Source organism: Panicum virgatum, chromosome 9N (genome assembly GCF_016808335.1).
Source record: "Panicum virgatum strain AP13 chromosome 9N, P.virgatum_v5, whole genome shotgun sequence".
Lineage (NCBI taxonomy): Eukaryota > Viridiplantae > Streptophyta > Magnoliopsida > Poales > Poaceae > Panicum > Panicum virgatum.
Genome location: NC_053153.1, coordinates 48,590,024 through 48,605,727, shown reverse-complemented (window position 1 = coordinate 48,605,727; position 15,704 = coordinate 48,590,024). Strand labels below are relative to the sequence as shown.

Genomic DNA, 15,704 nt, shown 5'->3' with positions numbered 1-15,704 from the left:
GAGAGGCTTGTGTCAGGTTGGTTTTCTTAGACGATGGGTTGTCAAGCTGTTGTCCCGTCCTTGGTCAGTCGGGGTGGCTTCGCCACTCGGTTGGTCACTCGGTGGTCACCTCCTTTCCTGTCCGCCCGTACCGGCTCCTCCGTCCGTAGCGCTACCACATGTCCTTCCCTGTGGGCCTTCTGCCCGAAGGACGGCACGCCCGTTGAGGGGTGCCCTGCCATGGTTAGGCAGTGCTGCCCTGTCACGCTGGTGTAATGGAGTGGTGTCCAGGGGAAGCCATCATTACGGTGTGGGAGACGGAGCTCGTTGACGCTCTCTCCTGTCTCCCATCCGTTACGACGTGCTGGTCGCATGGCCCGCACTGTTCCCCCGTCAGAGGGTCCTGTGGATTGCGCAGGCGTGGCGTGCGGAGGAAGTGGGCAACGTGTGGAGCCGTACGGGGTCTGGCTTGATCGGCATGCCGGCTGTACGGGGCGGTGTTCTTGGGGCGCATGGCTCGGGTCGCTCGGTACGGCGCTGGCCCGGGGTGTCCTAGTTCGGGAACCCTCCACGTGTCCTCGGAAGGCCAGCGGCTGGCTGGGCTGGGCGCCGAAGGCCGGCGGGCGTCCATACCCATTAGTGGGCTTCGTCGGAATGCGCCCATTAGGATGTTGGGCCATTACTATTTTAAGGCGGGCCTGTTATGGACCCTAGGTTTATACCCCCATCACATAACAAATGTATTCTAACAAAATACTAACAGATATATACAAGAGAGAAGCCATGCGAAGCTCTTGCCTCTGCAACTTCTAGACGATCAGGAATTCGAGCCTAGCTCGCCTGTAGAACTAGCCTAGATAGCTAATACTCTAATGGTGGAACTCTAAGGGCTTGGAGATCTTGAAGACTTGAATGAATTGCTAATGCTCTGGAATGACTTGATAATGAATTAGGGTTTGCCCCAGGGGTCAGGGGGTCTGATTATATAGGGACCTAGGGTGAACCGTGGCCCTTGGATCCACTGACCTTAATCAGTGGTCAAGATGCAATCTAAAGGTCCGTGGTGGGAAGATTCGAGAAGGTGACCCCTGACAGGTGGGGCCAGGGCTCGGCCAAGCTCCCCCTCTACCAGGTGGGTCCCACCTTCGGGTTGGTGCCTTCTGGTATCTTCTAGAGTATTCTTTCGTAGGAGCCAAGTCATCTTGAATACGTATTTTTGGAGTATGCTTTGTCCTTTTTTCTGTTAAGTCCCTGAAATATATAGATTCACCAAAAATGTGGAACTTTGTCAGATAAACCCCTAAGTCTATGTTGGATGTTTATTTTAAGCCCTTGTCTCATGTTTTGTTGATGGTTTAAAATAGGTGTTGACTATCGTCAACACCCTCCATTCTAGTGGTCTGGGAGGTCACAGTGGGATTACAGCCACCTACCACAAGGTCAAGTCTCTATTTGCTAGGCCTAAGATGAAGCAGCGTATTAAAGAATACATCAGCAAATGTGAGTTATGTGCCCAAGCAAAACCTAAACATTGCAAACTACCTAACTTACTGCAGCCTCTTCCTATTCCTTCCCATGCTTGGCATACCATTAGCTTAGACTTCATTGAGGGCTTGCCTAAATCCAAAAAATGTTGACACCATCCTAGCTATCATTGATAAACTCACCAAGTATGCCCATTTTATTCCCTTAGCTCATCCCTATACAACACTCACCATAGCTCAAACCTTTGTCTCCAACATCTACAAGCTACATGGCCTCCCATCTGTCATCATCTCTAATAGAGATAGGGTTTTTACTAGTGCTCTTTGGCAGGAGCTCTTCAAGTTTACTGAAACTACACTTAATATCCCTGAAACCGATGGCCAAACAGAGCGCCTAAACCAATGCCTTGAAACATATCTACGATGCATGGTTCATTCCTGTCCACAAAAATGGTCCCAATGGCTTTCCTTGGCAGAGTTCTGGTATAATACAACATTCCACTCTGTTCATGGTCTTACTCCTATTGAGGACCTTTATGGTTATCCACCTAAACACTTTGGCATTACTATCATGGATGCTTGCACTGTTCTCGACATGCAAGAATGGCTACAAAACCGCAACACCATGCTTGAACACATTCAGCACAACCTGAATCGTGCTCAACAGCGCATGAAACACCAGTCTGACAAGCATAGGCTGGAAGACTCCTTTGAAGTGGGTGATTGGGTCTATGTCAAATTGCAACCGTATGCGCAACACTCTGTTCAGCACAAGACCAATAACAAGCTCAGCTACAAATACTTTGGTCCATATCTTATCCTCCAGAAGATTGGCCAGGTAGCTTACAAACTGCAACTCCCAGCTGCAAGTCAAATCCACCCAGTTCTCCACGTCTCCTAGCTTAAAAAAGCCCAGCCAATGGAGGCCAAGCTCTCCACTTATGAGGATCTTCAGCTGCTATCCATCCTGGAGACTCTACCACCTGCTCAGGTATTAGCACAACGTCTACATTTGATTAGTGATCATGTGGTTCCTTCTATGTTAGTTCAGCACGAATCATGCCCGGTGCATTGGGTGACCTGGGAAGCTGCTTCTTCTGTCTCGCCTTTGTTGTCCAAGACTGCGGCTTCAACTGCAGGGCGAGGACACGGTGCAACTTAAGGAGGGGGGCGTGTCACAGACTGGGCTTAGCTAGGGTGTGACATTGGGTTATCATATCAACTGGGCCCATAAGGTGGCCTATGAGCCGCAGGGTGTACTCCCTCCGTCCGGAAAAGAAGACAATCTGCGATACCGATGCAAAGCTAGCTATCAAGCAAAATTACATATTTACCCGTATGTTCCCTATCCCTCCAGCGCACTACGCACACGGATCAAGGCCTTCGATCTCCTCATGGGTCACGGCGCAGGCCGCCCGGCACTTTGTCTCGTGCATGCCGTCGTACTCAGGTCGCGCGACCATGGCCGAGGCGGACCACCATGCCGGCGCCGTCCGGAGGCTCGGAGCACCATCGTCTTGGAGAGGCGCCGGAGACATTGTGCGCGTCTCCAAGATGAGCCTGCGCTCGCCGCTGGTCCGCTCCGCATCGAGTGGGAGGCCGTGGCCAGCCGCCGGTCTGCTCCGCGGCGAGCACCACAAGAGAGGCCGTGACCCCCCCCCCCCCCCCCCCCCCATTTGCTCCAGTGTTCCGCATCGAGCGCCACAATGTTGCCAGCTCCATTCCGATCTCTTCGGCGATGCGAGCGAAGGCGAGGCCGCCGCCGGTAGGAGTTGCAGAGGAGGCAAGGGCTGAATCTTCCGGACCCGCGTCCTCTCCGGCGTCGGCGAGAACCTTGGTGCGCGCGGCATCGTCGGTCTCCGTGGTGCGCCAGCGGTCTCACATAACCTGAGCTCTCTGCCTCTCGAAGTCTCTTGAGAGCAGGTATAGTGATCGGCGCGGAGCTGGCGCAATCCAACGTGGCGGAGGAAAAAACGAAGAGAGAGAAACGGCCGAGCGTTTCCCACTCGCCCGCTTCAGCCGGCGGAGAGGAGATAGAGCCCCTGCTATTGGCTGCCATCCGTGGGGCCCTCCACCCACCGCTGCGAGCCGGAGTCGAGACGCCAGCAGGCCGGCGACTTTATTAGCTTTGCTATGAGGGAGAGAGATAGAGTTTCTCTTTTTATAATATGGAATTGGAGTCTGAACTCGATTGTGCATTTACACGAGTCACGAGGAGCAGATTTTTTATCTGTGCGGCACTATTTCTAGCCTGTAGCCTAGCCGGGTCACAATTACATCCTTTCGCGGACATGTTACTGTTGCTACAATTACCTCCTTTCCCCGGACGGAGGGAGTAAGTGATTGGGCTTAGACTGACTCCAACAGTCTAATGCAAAATAGGAGAGGCATTCGTGGGTATGCCTCGCCTACAGAAATTGCATCGCGGTTGCAAAATCACCGATCTCCAACAGCGCACGCAAAAAAATCTCCCTCTCCATCCCTCACTCTCCTCCGGTCCTCCCTTCCCCCTTGCGCCGCACCTCCTCTGCTCCCTCCCCTGGAGCTCACCGCCGCTCCCCATCCCGCACGCGGGGCCCGCCTCCATGCACGACCTCACGCCGGCGTCCCCGGCTCCACGCGCCGGCCCTGTGCGCACCGGCAGCCCGGCCTCCACGCGCGCCGCCCGCCCCGCCTCCACGCGCGAGCTCGCGCCGCCAACTCTGTGCGCACCGACGGCCCAGCCTCCACGCGCGAGCTCGCGTCGGCGGCCCCGCCTCTCTGCGCGAGCTCGCGCTGCCTCCACGCGCGAGCTGGAGCCGCCGCTCCTGTGCGCGCCGGCGGCCCCGCCTCCACGTGCGAGCTCGCGCCGCCGTCAGCCCGCCCGTCACCGTGTGCCCGGCCCGCGCGCGTAGGGCTCAGCCTCCGCCGCCGCCTCCGGGAGGTCCGCGCCGCCGTCGCAGGCGGGAAGGCCTCACGCCGCGGCCTCCTCCCCATCCCGCCGCGGGGCCGGTGCGGGCCGATCCCGCCGCCCCCTGCTCCCCATCCCGCCGGGGGCCGGTGCGGGCGGATCCGGCCGCCCCCTGCTCCCCTCCGTCTCCCCTCCCGCCGCCAGCGGCAGCCAGCGAAAGGAGCGACGAGGGCACGCTTCCTCGACGCAGAGGCCTCGCTCCGCGCCCTCCCTCCCTCCTCCTCCTCTCTGTCTGAGGCGGAGGCCCGCACGGCGCCAAATCCGCGCGCGGCGGAGGCCATGGCCGAGCTCGGGCTCAGATCTGCGCGCCGCCGGTCGATCTCCGCGGGTCCTTTGCGGCCATGGCGGCGGGGACGGTGGACGGTGCCTCCTCCTTCCGTTCCAAGCTGAGGCGCGAAGGCGAGGCGGTTGACCCCGAGGCGCCCCTGCGGATGCCTTCCAGGAGAGAGGCGATGCAATTTTGCATCATCTCTCTCCTCGAAGGCAAGCTGCCTTACATGTTTGCCTTCTCTGTTGGAGAGGATCCCTCGCGGGAACAGTGCCGAGCGGAGAGGCAAAAATACGTTTGCCCTTTCTGTTGAAGTTAGTCTTATCCCATTTCGTGCTATGCTATGAATTCGCTGTGTGGGTGGATGGGCGGAACGGCGAAGAACAAAGAACCTAAACTTTCCTCCCCTCGTGCTCTTCTTCTTCCGAGACGGCGCTGCCGCCGGGCTCGCTTGCCGTGCGCGTACGCCGGCATCTATTTAGTTACCCACCGTGCTCGTAACAAGACCTAGGTGGCTAGAGTTCTTTTGTTGTCTTGTAACACAAAAACGATTGTTGCTCTCGACTGAAACTTGCAGCCTGCAGTCCAAAGAAATGATGGACTTGGTCCTGAAAATGAAAGGAAGAAAGGAGCAGCACACAGTGGTGGAGGGAAGAAGCTAGAAGGTTTGTTGCTGAAATTGCCTGCATAACATAACAGCAGCCCAAGCGGACTGGACCCAGCGATCGGAAGGACAAGTCGTGTTTTCGGATTTCCGTCTGGCTAGCCGGTGGTGCAAACCTGAATCAGGTGGTGGCCTCAAACTGAATTCAGATGGTGCCTCCAACTCTGAAACAAAAGTGGGCGGCTGGGGATTTGTAATCCTAGGCATACCCAAGATTGGGGGAAAATACTAATACGTATTCATAGATGTATACTACTCCTTTCATCCTACAAAGAATGTAGTGTTAGAAATTGTCAGACACATTACTTATTCGAAGAAATGACTTTGTTACCCCTAATTACTTCTACCAATTGTGATTGAAAACTGTGTTATTTATTTGGTTTTTTGAATCCTCAATGAATGCATACACATTGGAACTAAAAAAGTAATATCTACTGAATATTTAATTGGCTCTATACGTTTTCCTATGCAATGCTTTCTTGGTACTTGGTATTGCTTTAATTAGATGGATCTCATAACAGGCTAAAATTATACTCTTTGTGGGATAAAATTTGAAAGCAAAAACTTATTTTGGGACGGAGAGAGTATCATATACAACTTATGGTTCTATTTCAACAAAACCCAGCAAGAAAGTTCAAAATGCAAAAGAATTGCTATCTCTGTCTCTCTACTTGCGGCTCGCCTCGAACCCACGTTCCCCGTCTCTGCGCCCACTCCAGTGCATCTCCGGCCCTCGGCTCTCGGCCCTCCGCCTGTCCCCCAAACAGGCGTTCGACAGTTCGGCTCCCTCCTCCCGACCTCCCCATCTCGGCAACGCCAACTCCGATAGTGGCAGACCGCGTCTCAACGCCAGCGCCCCAGCACCAGCATGAAGGAAGCTGCCACTGGTTATTATTATTGATTTATTATGGCCGTATCGATTTTTTTAATGTTTGGCATATTCAACCGCAAATTTCTAGCTCTGCCACTGATGACAGGGAAGCAAGCGGCAACCTGGCCGGGGATCATGCGTATCAACATTGAGGTGGATGCTTCCCTGCTCAAAAAGCATGTGTCTACTTATAATTTGCATCAAAACGTGCGCATGGGGTTTGGAAAAGAACAACATGACGATGAAACGGCACAGACCAAATAACATTTTTTTTTGAATTGCCTAAACCGTCGTGGGGAATAATACGACCCAATGCAACGGACGAATCATGAACAGCAGTGCTCTGCTCGCCCATCGTGGAGAAGAAGATACAGCTATCCATGCGGCTGGAGAAGAAGATACAGCTATCTAGCTGCCTTGTGCACTTGTGGTCTGGCCGTGGCTGGCCTGGGCCTGCCTCGCCGGCCAGGCTGCATAGAGCGCAGAAACCAAACACGCCCTAAACGAGCGCGTGCCCGGTGGCCATGAATGTTTTCTTCAAATTTAAATTTTAGAGGATGAGGAGTGCTGATAGGCTTAAACTACTCGGGAAATTTGTATACGACTTCTGAAAAAAATCATATATTTTAATTCTAAAAAAAATTATGTATTTCAAACGGCTCTCAGTGCATTGGAACAGTTTGTACCGATTTAAATTATAATCAAAATCAGTAGGGGAAACCCCTCCTGTTTTCCTCAATACGGTAGACAGTATATATGTTCGGTGATATCAAAGACATTGTGGTGATTTCGTCACTCTCAATACTTGAGTATTTACAGGGTGTACTATACAGCAAAATTAATTAGTGTGTACTCTGTATCGTGTTAGGCTTACCACGGGGAGCAGAGCAGCCTGTGACGTGTTTGTGTTTTATAGGAACCACTCAATCCTAGTATCTTGTTGTCCAAAAAAAAAGTATCTGAGTTTCAGATACCAAACAAAAAACAAATGAAAATGCCACCCATTCAAACAAAACACCCCTGAATTAAAATGCAGCAGGTGTGAGATCCAATTGTTTATTCATGTGTTGAGTCTCTCTGGTTGCCATTTCGTGGCTGCTTTAGACTACAGATGATTAGGTGTAGAAATTGATTTATTCATTTTTGAATAATAATTTTTAGAATAACATAAATCTGAAATTTCGGAGGACATCCATTGTAGTGTTGAATCATGTAGTTTTAGAATAATAAAAACACCAGCAACATACAATAGACTTGGCATCGCGCTAGTTTATTGTTGTACCGCTATAAAAAGGGCAAGTCCGTCCAACAATTCATGCTTGCCCTGTTAGCATTACACTTGAGAGCTGATACCAATACACACAAAACAGCACAATGAACAACACCCGCTAGCTACGCCAAGTCTAAACTTAGGCGTCACAGCCCATCCTGCCTACGAAGCCACCACTGAAGTCACAACAATTAGAAGAATCAGACTCTAGATGCCCACGAGTCAGTTTGCCATTGGCATTCATCCGCTGGATTCCAGATTGATCGGCTGCATTAGGTGAGCAGCTGACCTTCGCCTTCGCTTCCCATCTGGTAGGTCAGCCTTCGCTTCTTGGGGGAGGACTCACCACCTTTGCCTGCATTTTGCAGTGGGGACTTGACCCTCTTCCGAGCAAAGTGTGCCTCCATTTCTGGCCTCTGGATTCCAGATTGATCGGCTGCATTAGGTGAGCAGCTGACCTTCGCCTTCGCTTCCCATCTGGTAGTCAGCCTTCGCTTCTTGGGGGAGGACTCACCACCTTTTCCTGCATTTTGCAGTGGGGACTTGACTCTCTTCCGAGCAAAGTGTGCCTCCATTTCTGGCCTCCGGTTAAAACCGCCCGGGCGCTGCATCACCACATCAAAATGCTGCGAAATCTGGTGCAAGACCTGGAAAAGAAGGTGGAACTCGACAAGAGGTAAATGCAACAAACCCTTTGAAACATTCGAATTCCATTTGTGCTAGTTTTGATTGCCCCGACTGCTAATGCTTTGGTCCACTGGACGGGCTTCCTTCTGCAAGGAATGGCCGCACTGGAGCTGTGAAGGAGAACAATCTACGGCAGCTTCGGGAGGCTGCCGCGCTCTATCATCTCCTCACTCGGTGATGTTTAACGCGTCGGTGATATAGCTAGCTGAAAGGCTATCCTCTGCCGTTTTGATGTATGGCCATTTGGTCCTACAAGGTTTACCTGTTGTTCGGTAATTCGAAGTTGGCTGTGGTGCAAGTGTCAAGAATCTTGTGTGTAGCCCGGAGCTTGTAGTGTGGGATATGATGCAAGTTCTGTTGCAGGCTTTAGTGTGTGATACTGTGATCGTTTTGTGTGCCAAGTGTGAGAAGCATCGGCTTGATGTATTGGGTTAACTGCCTTACCGTCTCGAATGTGATCGTTCTGTGTAGCAGGTATGATAATGATCAGCTTATTCATGGTGCTGCGCGCTCTTTTAAGTTGCCATTTTCAAAAAAAAAATCTTGATCAAATTTAAATACAACGTCACCACCATAATATCCAAAAATTGTCAAAGAGGGCATGTAATGAGGGACCAATAGTGAGTTTTGAGGCATGCAGTTTCAAGACAGCAACTTACCTAACAGACTCGGCAAAATGCTAGTTTATTGAATCAGAATGAATCACTTGACAACGTCGTCCCTGTATAAAAGGGCAAGTCCGTCAACAAATCTTGCCCTGTTAACATTACACTTGGGGCTGATAGCGTACCTACATAACAGCACAACGAACTAATATACATGTACACCCGCTACCTAGGCCTAAGTCATAACTTACAGGTTACAGCCCACCCTGCCACTGAGGTTACAACAATTAGAAGAATCACACTCTGGGTGCCCACGAATCAATCCATTCATCTGCTGGATTCCAGATTGATCGGCTACATTAGGTGAGCAGCTGACTTTCGCCTTCTCTTGCCATCAGGAGTCAGCCTGATAGCTGTCTTGACTGGAATCTTGCCATTTTTATGCGATGGTTTCTTCAGGGACTCCCATTGCGCCAGGGAGGACTCACCACTTTGGCCAGGATTTTGCAGTGGGGACTTCCCTCGCTTCCGTGCAAAGCGTGCTTCCATTTCTGGCCTCCGGTTGGGACCGATGAGCTTTACATGGAATGGATTCTCTGCTGTGTGACACACCAACTCATTTGTGGCTTGTCCTTTGTCCAGATCAACACTTCTGCCGTTCACCTGTAACATTCACGTGGCTAAAAAAATGCTTGGGGTTGCACCAGATGACCAGATTACGAAACTGGAAGAAAAGGGAAGTTTACCAACTGGAGAAGGGCAGAGAATGTTCTGGCAACCTCATATTTTGGTCTGCCACTAACAATCTCACTAAAAGATGCAGTTCCTGTATTGTCAGTTCTTGATGAAAGTGTGTCAAGGATTTGCTCCCCATATGAACCGATATCAAAAGGTGGGTTTTTATCCTGACAAGACATGAATGTAGGGGTGAGCGCTAAACAAGTTAATGGATGAAAATTTGTAAGCAGTTCAAGCCAGCAACAAACCTGCTCTTCCAAGGCATCCTCAATTCTTTCTTTCCATGTTGAAACTCGAGCATCCATCTCACTCTGCTTTTCAGCCTCAGCGATGCTGGCAAGGAGAGCATTCTGTATGAAGAATTATCTGTCAGTTTTGGAAGTTAAAGAGAAAAGGCAAATTCAGGACACAACTCAAAATTAAAGTTCGCAACTGCAATTTGGATTCTAGAAATCAACAGGCAAAATAAAGTTTCCAATCACATAAAAGCTTTGAAGCATCACCTCCAGGTGAGGTTTGAGGATTTTATGTGTGTGGGTGGGTGGATGTGTAATATAGCTAAGTTAGTATAGCTTCGCTTTAACGTCATGTCATTAAGACTTTAGGTGTTTTTTTTTTCCAAGAACACGCCTGAACATGTATATTTCATTAAGTGGGATAGAGAGTGCGATCGCACACACGTCCAAGCCAGAAAAGGGCTTAGGCGGCATCAAAAACAAAAGAGCTTGTTACACTAAAGGAAATAAAAAGTGACCTACGACTAAGAATCTAACTCCACATCTGAAAATATTCAGCTGAGACATGCATGCATCTCATTGTCCAGGCAGTAACAACATTGAGGAGAAACAACCATATGGCCAAAACAGTATGCCTCAAGTCCTTAACCAGTGCATGAATGAAAGGTGGAAGCACATTAAATATACCAGCATAATATTTTATTACTGCCAAGGATCGTTGCATGGGAATTTACTAATCACAATCAGTCAGTTCCTCCTGACACTTTATTCCAGAAACTTGTTTGTAAAACCCAACACATGACAAGGATGCAATATCAGAATTGTTGGGAAGACATTGCAACTAATCCTACAAGCAATTTTGTCCAATGCAGAAATAATCTATTATAATAAGGTTTATCCTAGCATGTTTTGACACGCTTACACCTAATATATATTTAGCCAACATACTGACTTATAGGGCACCAAGATGCTTGTAACCACACAAGACATAGATGTAAATGGACTATATAACCTTTAAAAAACTCACCAGATGTGAACGACACAAGTCGTCGAGGCTTGTATGTGTATTTATGTCATCCTGTGTACTATTCGGAGTCGCAGCAATAGTCTGAACAGAGGAAAAATAAAAATGAAATATTACCCAAATGTTGGATAGCTAAACACAGGAACCAGCAAATAAAAATGTCAATTAAATAAACCTCGCCAGGATATGTTGGAACATAAGGATCAACATCTATGTCATTTGGCATGTCTGGATCATCATTCTCAAAATTAATGCCAGTATTTGATCCATTGTCATCTTTCAAATCTCCAAACACATTGGGATTTTCTTCTCCAAATTCAAATGATCTCAAAAACTGCATGTTAGATGGTTAACAAATTAAATAATTTCTAGTTCACCAAAAAAGATATAAATTAAATAAGTCAAATCAAAAGGTTAGACATGCCTAATTTACATGGACACTGTAACAATGCTGAGTACCTTTTCAAAACGAGGGGGTGATTGGGAACCATAATGTTCCTCCTGCTGAGACTGCTGCGCTTCAAAAGATTTAGCATGTTCAGGTATGACAATGCCATCCATCTTTGCCATAGGAAAAAGAAATGTGAGAGTTTTCTTTTTCGAAGTGCCAATAACCGCCCGTGGAGAACCTTTCACTGCTCCAAAACAGATCAGTAAAGACAGTTCAATACATAGGTCATCAAAATAGCTTTACAAGGCACTAAACAAAAGAGATATATCCAACTTCCAGTACCTCTTCGGTAAGGCCGAATCTTTAGGTTGCCAGGTTCATGTGGATTCAAAGGTTTCCATGGATCCTCATCATCAGAATAATCTCCAACAGGATCCTCTATATCATCTGGGTGAGGCATTTCAACATCATCAGCAAAGCTAGGTTCAACAGGATCAGACCAGTGGTTGTCATCAGGAATGGTTTCTTGTGAAGATTGGTTAGGATTCTCCTGGGTTGGATCTAGACCTCCTAAGACTTTTCCAGCGGACGATTTACGACCTGTGCCTGCTGATCTAGCATTTGGGGAAGTGAAAACATTGGCTCGGCTTTTAGAAGGTGCTGAACTGCCTTGATGAGCCACACTATTTTCTTTACCAGAATGTTTTCCTTGCAGGAAGTCAAAAACAGCTGGTGCATCACAAGGATCCAGCAGGAGGAAATCTCCATAAAAATCACATGTTGCTAACTGCAATACATAAATAATTATGACTATCAGTATGGAAGTAAAATTTTACCAAATTTGGCCAGAAGGTTTTGCTAAAGGGGGATAGAAAGTTTACCAAATATGTGTCTAGCTCACTCGCTTCGCTATCCAGACAGTCCCCTTCAAACACCAGTAGATTTGCTGGTGGCCTCACAATTTTGCTTCGTAAACCATCTCGATTGACATTGTTATTCAGAGATATCCTTGATTCCGCTGGAAATTTAAACAGGGTTAAAAAAATGTTCTTAGCTCCATGACATTCCAAGTAAGCTCATTCAGTGATGGATTCACTTACCAGGGACATCATCTAACCCCATAAATATATCATCTTCATTGGCAATCGTGCTAGGGTCACTTTGATTAGCTTGAGCTGAGCCATTTTCCAGTTGATCCTGCCTGATATAATTATAATGTTTTAGACTATTGTAGCTAATAAGAAAAGATTAGCATGTTATAGTATTAGAGAAATCCTCAAAATATCATTTAAATGTTGAACACCTAAGGTGTCACGCTGGTCTAGACTCTAGACGATCATAAGAACCAGTCTTGTACATACAATGACAACTTGATGAATCAGAATTCTATTCTCCCAGCAGTACTATAAGCTGAGAGTTGTCAAGATGTTTATCAGACTATTGCAGCATTTTCCCACTACTTAAAGAGTGTTCCAAAAATGTAGGAGTGAAATAATCAAACAGTAAGGCAAGATCATAGTTTTTAAGGCTGCAAGGCGAGACATGGCAAGCCACTCATTCGAGTGGACTAGGCGGCACCTAGGCGACCATAAGGCGAGGCAAGGCAATGCCTTACAATTATAAGAAATAGGAAAATGGCAACAGGGAATAGGCAAGAAAAAGGGAAAAAGGGAAAAAGAAAAAACAGAAAAGGGAAAATGTAAAGAGAATGGTTGGCCCAGCCCAATAAGCAGCCCACGAGTGTGTCATTATCCCTTCTCAGGTCATCTCTCATCTCACGGGCGCAGAGCAGCGGTGCCGCATCTTCTCCCTGCTTCACGCACACAGATGCGCGCCGCCGCATCTCCACCCTTCATGCAGGTGCAGTTTCGTCGCATCTCCTCCCTCATGGCTCACGTAGGTACAGCGTCACCCACCCATCCTCGCGCTGCTCCTGGCTGCATGCACTAAGCCTGCCTCCACTCCCTTCACTACCTCCTGCTGCTGCTCCCTCAGATCCGCCGCAGATGACCCAAGCGGCAACAGATCTGGTGGGGATGAGCGAGGAGGTAGCTGTATGGCCTCTCCCTATCGATTTCCTCTGCTTTTGGCTAGGCGATGGGGACGCCATACACCCTACAAGCGCCTCGATGACTAGGCAACGACTTGTTTTTTTTTTGGAAAGGAGTCGGCAGGGAAGATCCCTACTTATTTTTTTTCATTTTATTATATATATGGGCAAGAATACAAAGAATAAAGTAATATACCTGCCGACTACGTTGAAACCTAAGCACCTAAGGCGTACATGAGGCAATGTGTACCCTCCTCTCAATGGAGGCGGAACAGGGTTCAAGGCAGTAAAGGAGGACATGCTTACAGTAATATTAAGAGTGGCAGCAGCAATGGTGAAACAAAAGAGGAGGCAATGGAGCCATTGGTATCGTGGAAGGGGCAATGGAGGAAATGGAGCCATTGGTATTGTGAAAGGGGCTGACCCCAATGGCAAGTAATATTCCATTGGAATTTCCAAATTCGTCGGGGTCGGCTGACACCGATGGCAAGCTGTAGCTCCACCCCTGCACCTACGTGATGCTTTAGTACCATGATTAGATCACTATCTTCCAGAGTACAGGAAGGCCTTCATTTAGCATTATGTTGGCATTGATCCCTTTGAGCACAGAGTAAATCTAACCAAGTGAACATGGATTTGGGCCATCCACTTGAGCTCAATGCTTGGGAGCTACATATAGAGTTTAAGACAATAAAATGCCCGGCATGGTGGAGTCCCCAGAGGAAGAATGATACTCCGTAGGTGCCAGCAGAGATAATCTGAAACAGGCATGCTTCATTGAGGTTCCTATGAGGGGGATACATATGCCTTATTTTGAAACTCTATGGTTTCCAAACCAAGCAGCAAATGTGTATCTGCCGCGTTTTTAAAGCCTACTCATTTAAGATGCACAAAAATGTAGAATGCATTTATCACTGTCGGTTTCAGGCCCACATTCAACGGTAACATTACATACAGTGTCCAGGGAACCAATTAGTACATAACGGATAAAAATGAAATCAGCATCAATCTTTACTTACTTCTTTTGCGAAAGGAACTCTAACGCATGAAGCACCAACGAGTACAAGAACTCCACCTTCCTACTGTACACTTGAACCGATCCTTGGAGTAATAATGCAGCTGCAGATAAGAAAAAAAACAAATTAACAGGGAAACTGCCGACTTGAAAAAGGAAAGAACTTTGCTATGATGCGATACCCATATTAAATTGTCCTTAGGAAGGCTAAACCTTGGGTGAGCTAAACAACTAAAAAGAAGCTGGTTTCTTTAACATTTATTCAAGCAAAGGAAATAACACAACGCAAAATGAAGCAAGCCCGCATGTTCCAGGCTCCATCCATAGTCAATCCATCCCTGCTCTACAGACCCCTACAGTCTACAGATAGCACAAAATCCCGGCCCTCCGCACCACCGTACCTTCGGCAAAGTTGACAGAGTGGGCCCCGTCCTCGCCGGAGACCTCCCCTGAGCAGATCTTGAGCAGGTACTCCTCGAGGCTCTTGGCAACGTCCACCTCCCAATTCGACTCGGGGTCCCTATTCGCCTGCAGAATCGGGAACCTCCCGCTGTTCGAGCCCACCTCCCGTCCGCCGCCGTCCATGCCTCCGTCCCAGGCTACTAGACCCAAGAGAACATCTTTTTTGCGGGATTAGGGCTAGAAACCCGGTTCCAGAAGCTTCTGGAAATGGGCAGGAGACGTAGGCGCGAGGAATCGGAGATGCGAAGGGGAAGGGAAAGCGGAAGAAGGGGGGCAAGCCGGCTAGGGTTGGGAGAGGGTTTGGGGAATTTTGGATTTCGGGGTTCTCCCGCTCAATGGATTTGGATTAGCGCAAAAGAAGAAACCCGTTCGCTGTGACGTGGAACCCTCTATGGTGACGTTTGGATACAGGGAAATGGGAGGGATAGGGAGGAGGAGGGCGCCCGAGCGGGGTCAAGCGCCGCCGCGCGCAGGGGAGGGAGGGAGCAGGGGGCCCGCCGTGCGCCGGCCGCCGCGGCCCCGCGCCGCTCGCGGGTGCCCGCGCAGGGAGGAGGAGGAGGGTGCCCGCGCCGCCGCCCGCGCCAGGGGGAGGGGGGGGGGGGTCGAGCGCCAGGGAGGGGAGGAGAGAGGCGGGGCCGGCGAGAGAGAGAGGGGCGCGGGGGAGAACGGGAGGGAGGAGAGAGTGAGAGAGGGCGCAGAGGGGGTCAAAAAATCTGATGTATGGTCCCACTGTCTGGTGGTTGAGATAGCGCAGGGATATAGAGGATGAATCAGTACAGTAAAACTATATAAAGTAGAGAATTTTGATGAGTAAAATAGAATATTATTTTAGAGGATAGATTTAGAGTAGAATGAGTGCGGATAGCCTAAAAACTTGCCTGACGACCGTGTGAGGGTGTGTTTGATATGGACCAAAATGGGGTGGCCGAGCCCAGGAGCTGTAAGTGTCCGTGTTTGATTTACTTGGGCTATGTTTAGTTCTAAAAATTTTATCCCAAAAACATCACATC

The 15,704-nt window shown here is 48.9% G+C and overlaps 1 protein-coding gene and 1 long non-coding RNA gene across 2 annotated transcripts; one reads left to right on the top strand and one right to left on the bottom strand.

Moving 5' to 3' along the window:
- The first annotated feature begins 7,811 nt into the window (after positions 1-7,811).
- Positions 7,812-8,608, top strand: LOC120689643. The gene is made up of 3 exons (XR_005681375.1): positions 7,812-7,931; positions 8,023-8,162; positions 8,267-8,608. It is a non-coding gene; the product is annotated as an uncharacterized LOC120689643 (long non-coding RNA).
- A 220-nt stretch (positions 8,609-8,828) lies between these two features.
- On the bottom strand, positions 8,829-14,817 carry LOC120689642 (condensin-2 complex subunit H2-like). The gene is made up of 11 exons (XM_039972003.1): positions 14,634-14,817; positions 14,237-14,336; positions 12,268-12,368; positions 12,049-12,185; positions 11,510-11,954; positions 11,236-11,411; positions 10,952-11,110; positions 10,780-10,860; positions 9,765-9,866; positions 9,525-9,683; positions 8,829-9,441 (listed from the first exon to the last, which is right to left on the bottom strand). The coding sequence occupies exons 1-11, from the start codon at positions 14,815-14,817 to the stop codon at positions 9,133-9,135; spliced, it is 1,953 nt and encodes a 650-aa protein (XP_039827937.1). The 3' UTR covers positions 8,829-9,132.
- Positions 14,818-15,704: the final 887 nt, after the last annotated feature.

Coding starts and splice junctions, on each gene's coding strand:
- LOC120689642 (XM_039972003.1), bottom strand. CDS start 14,817: ATGGACGGCGGCGGACGGGAGGTGGGCTCGAACAGCGGGAGGTTCCCG. Junction 11,955..12,048: donor GTGAGCTAGACACATATTTG/GTAAACTTTCTA, acceptor TATGTATTGCAG/TTAGCAACATGTGATTTTTA. Junction 11,111..11,235: donor CACCCCCTCGTTTTGAAAAG/GTACTCAGCATT, acceptor TCTAACATGCAG/TTTTTGAGATCATTTGAATT.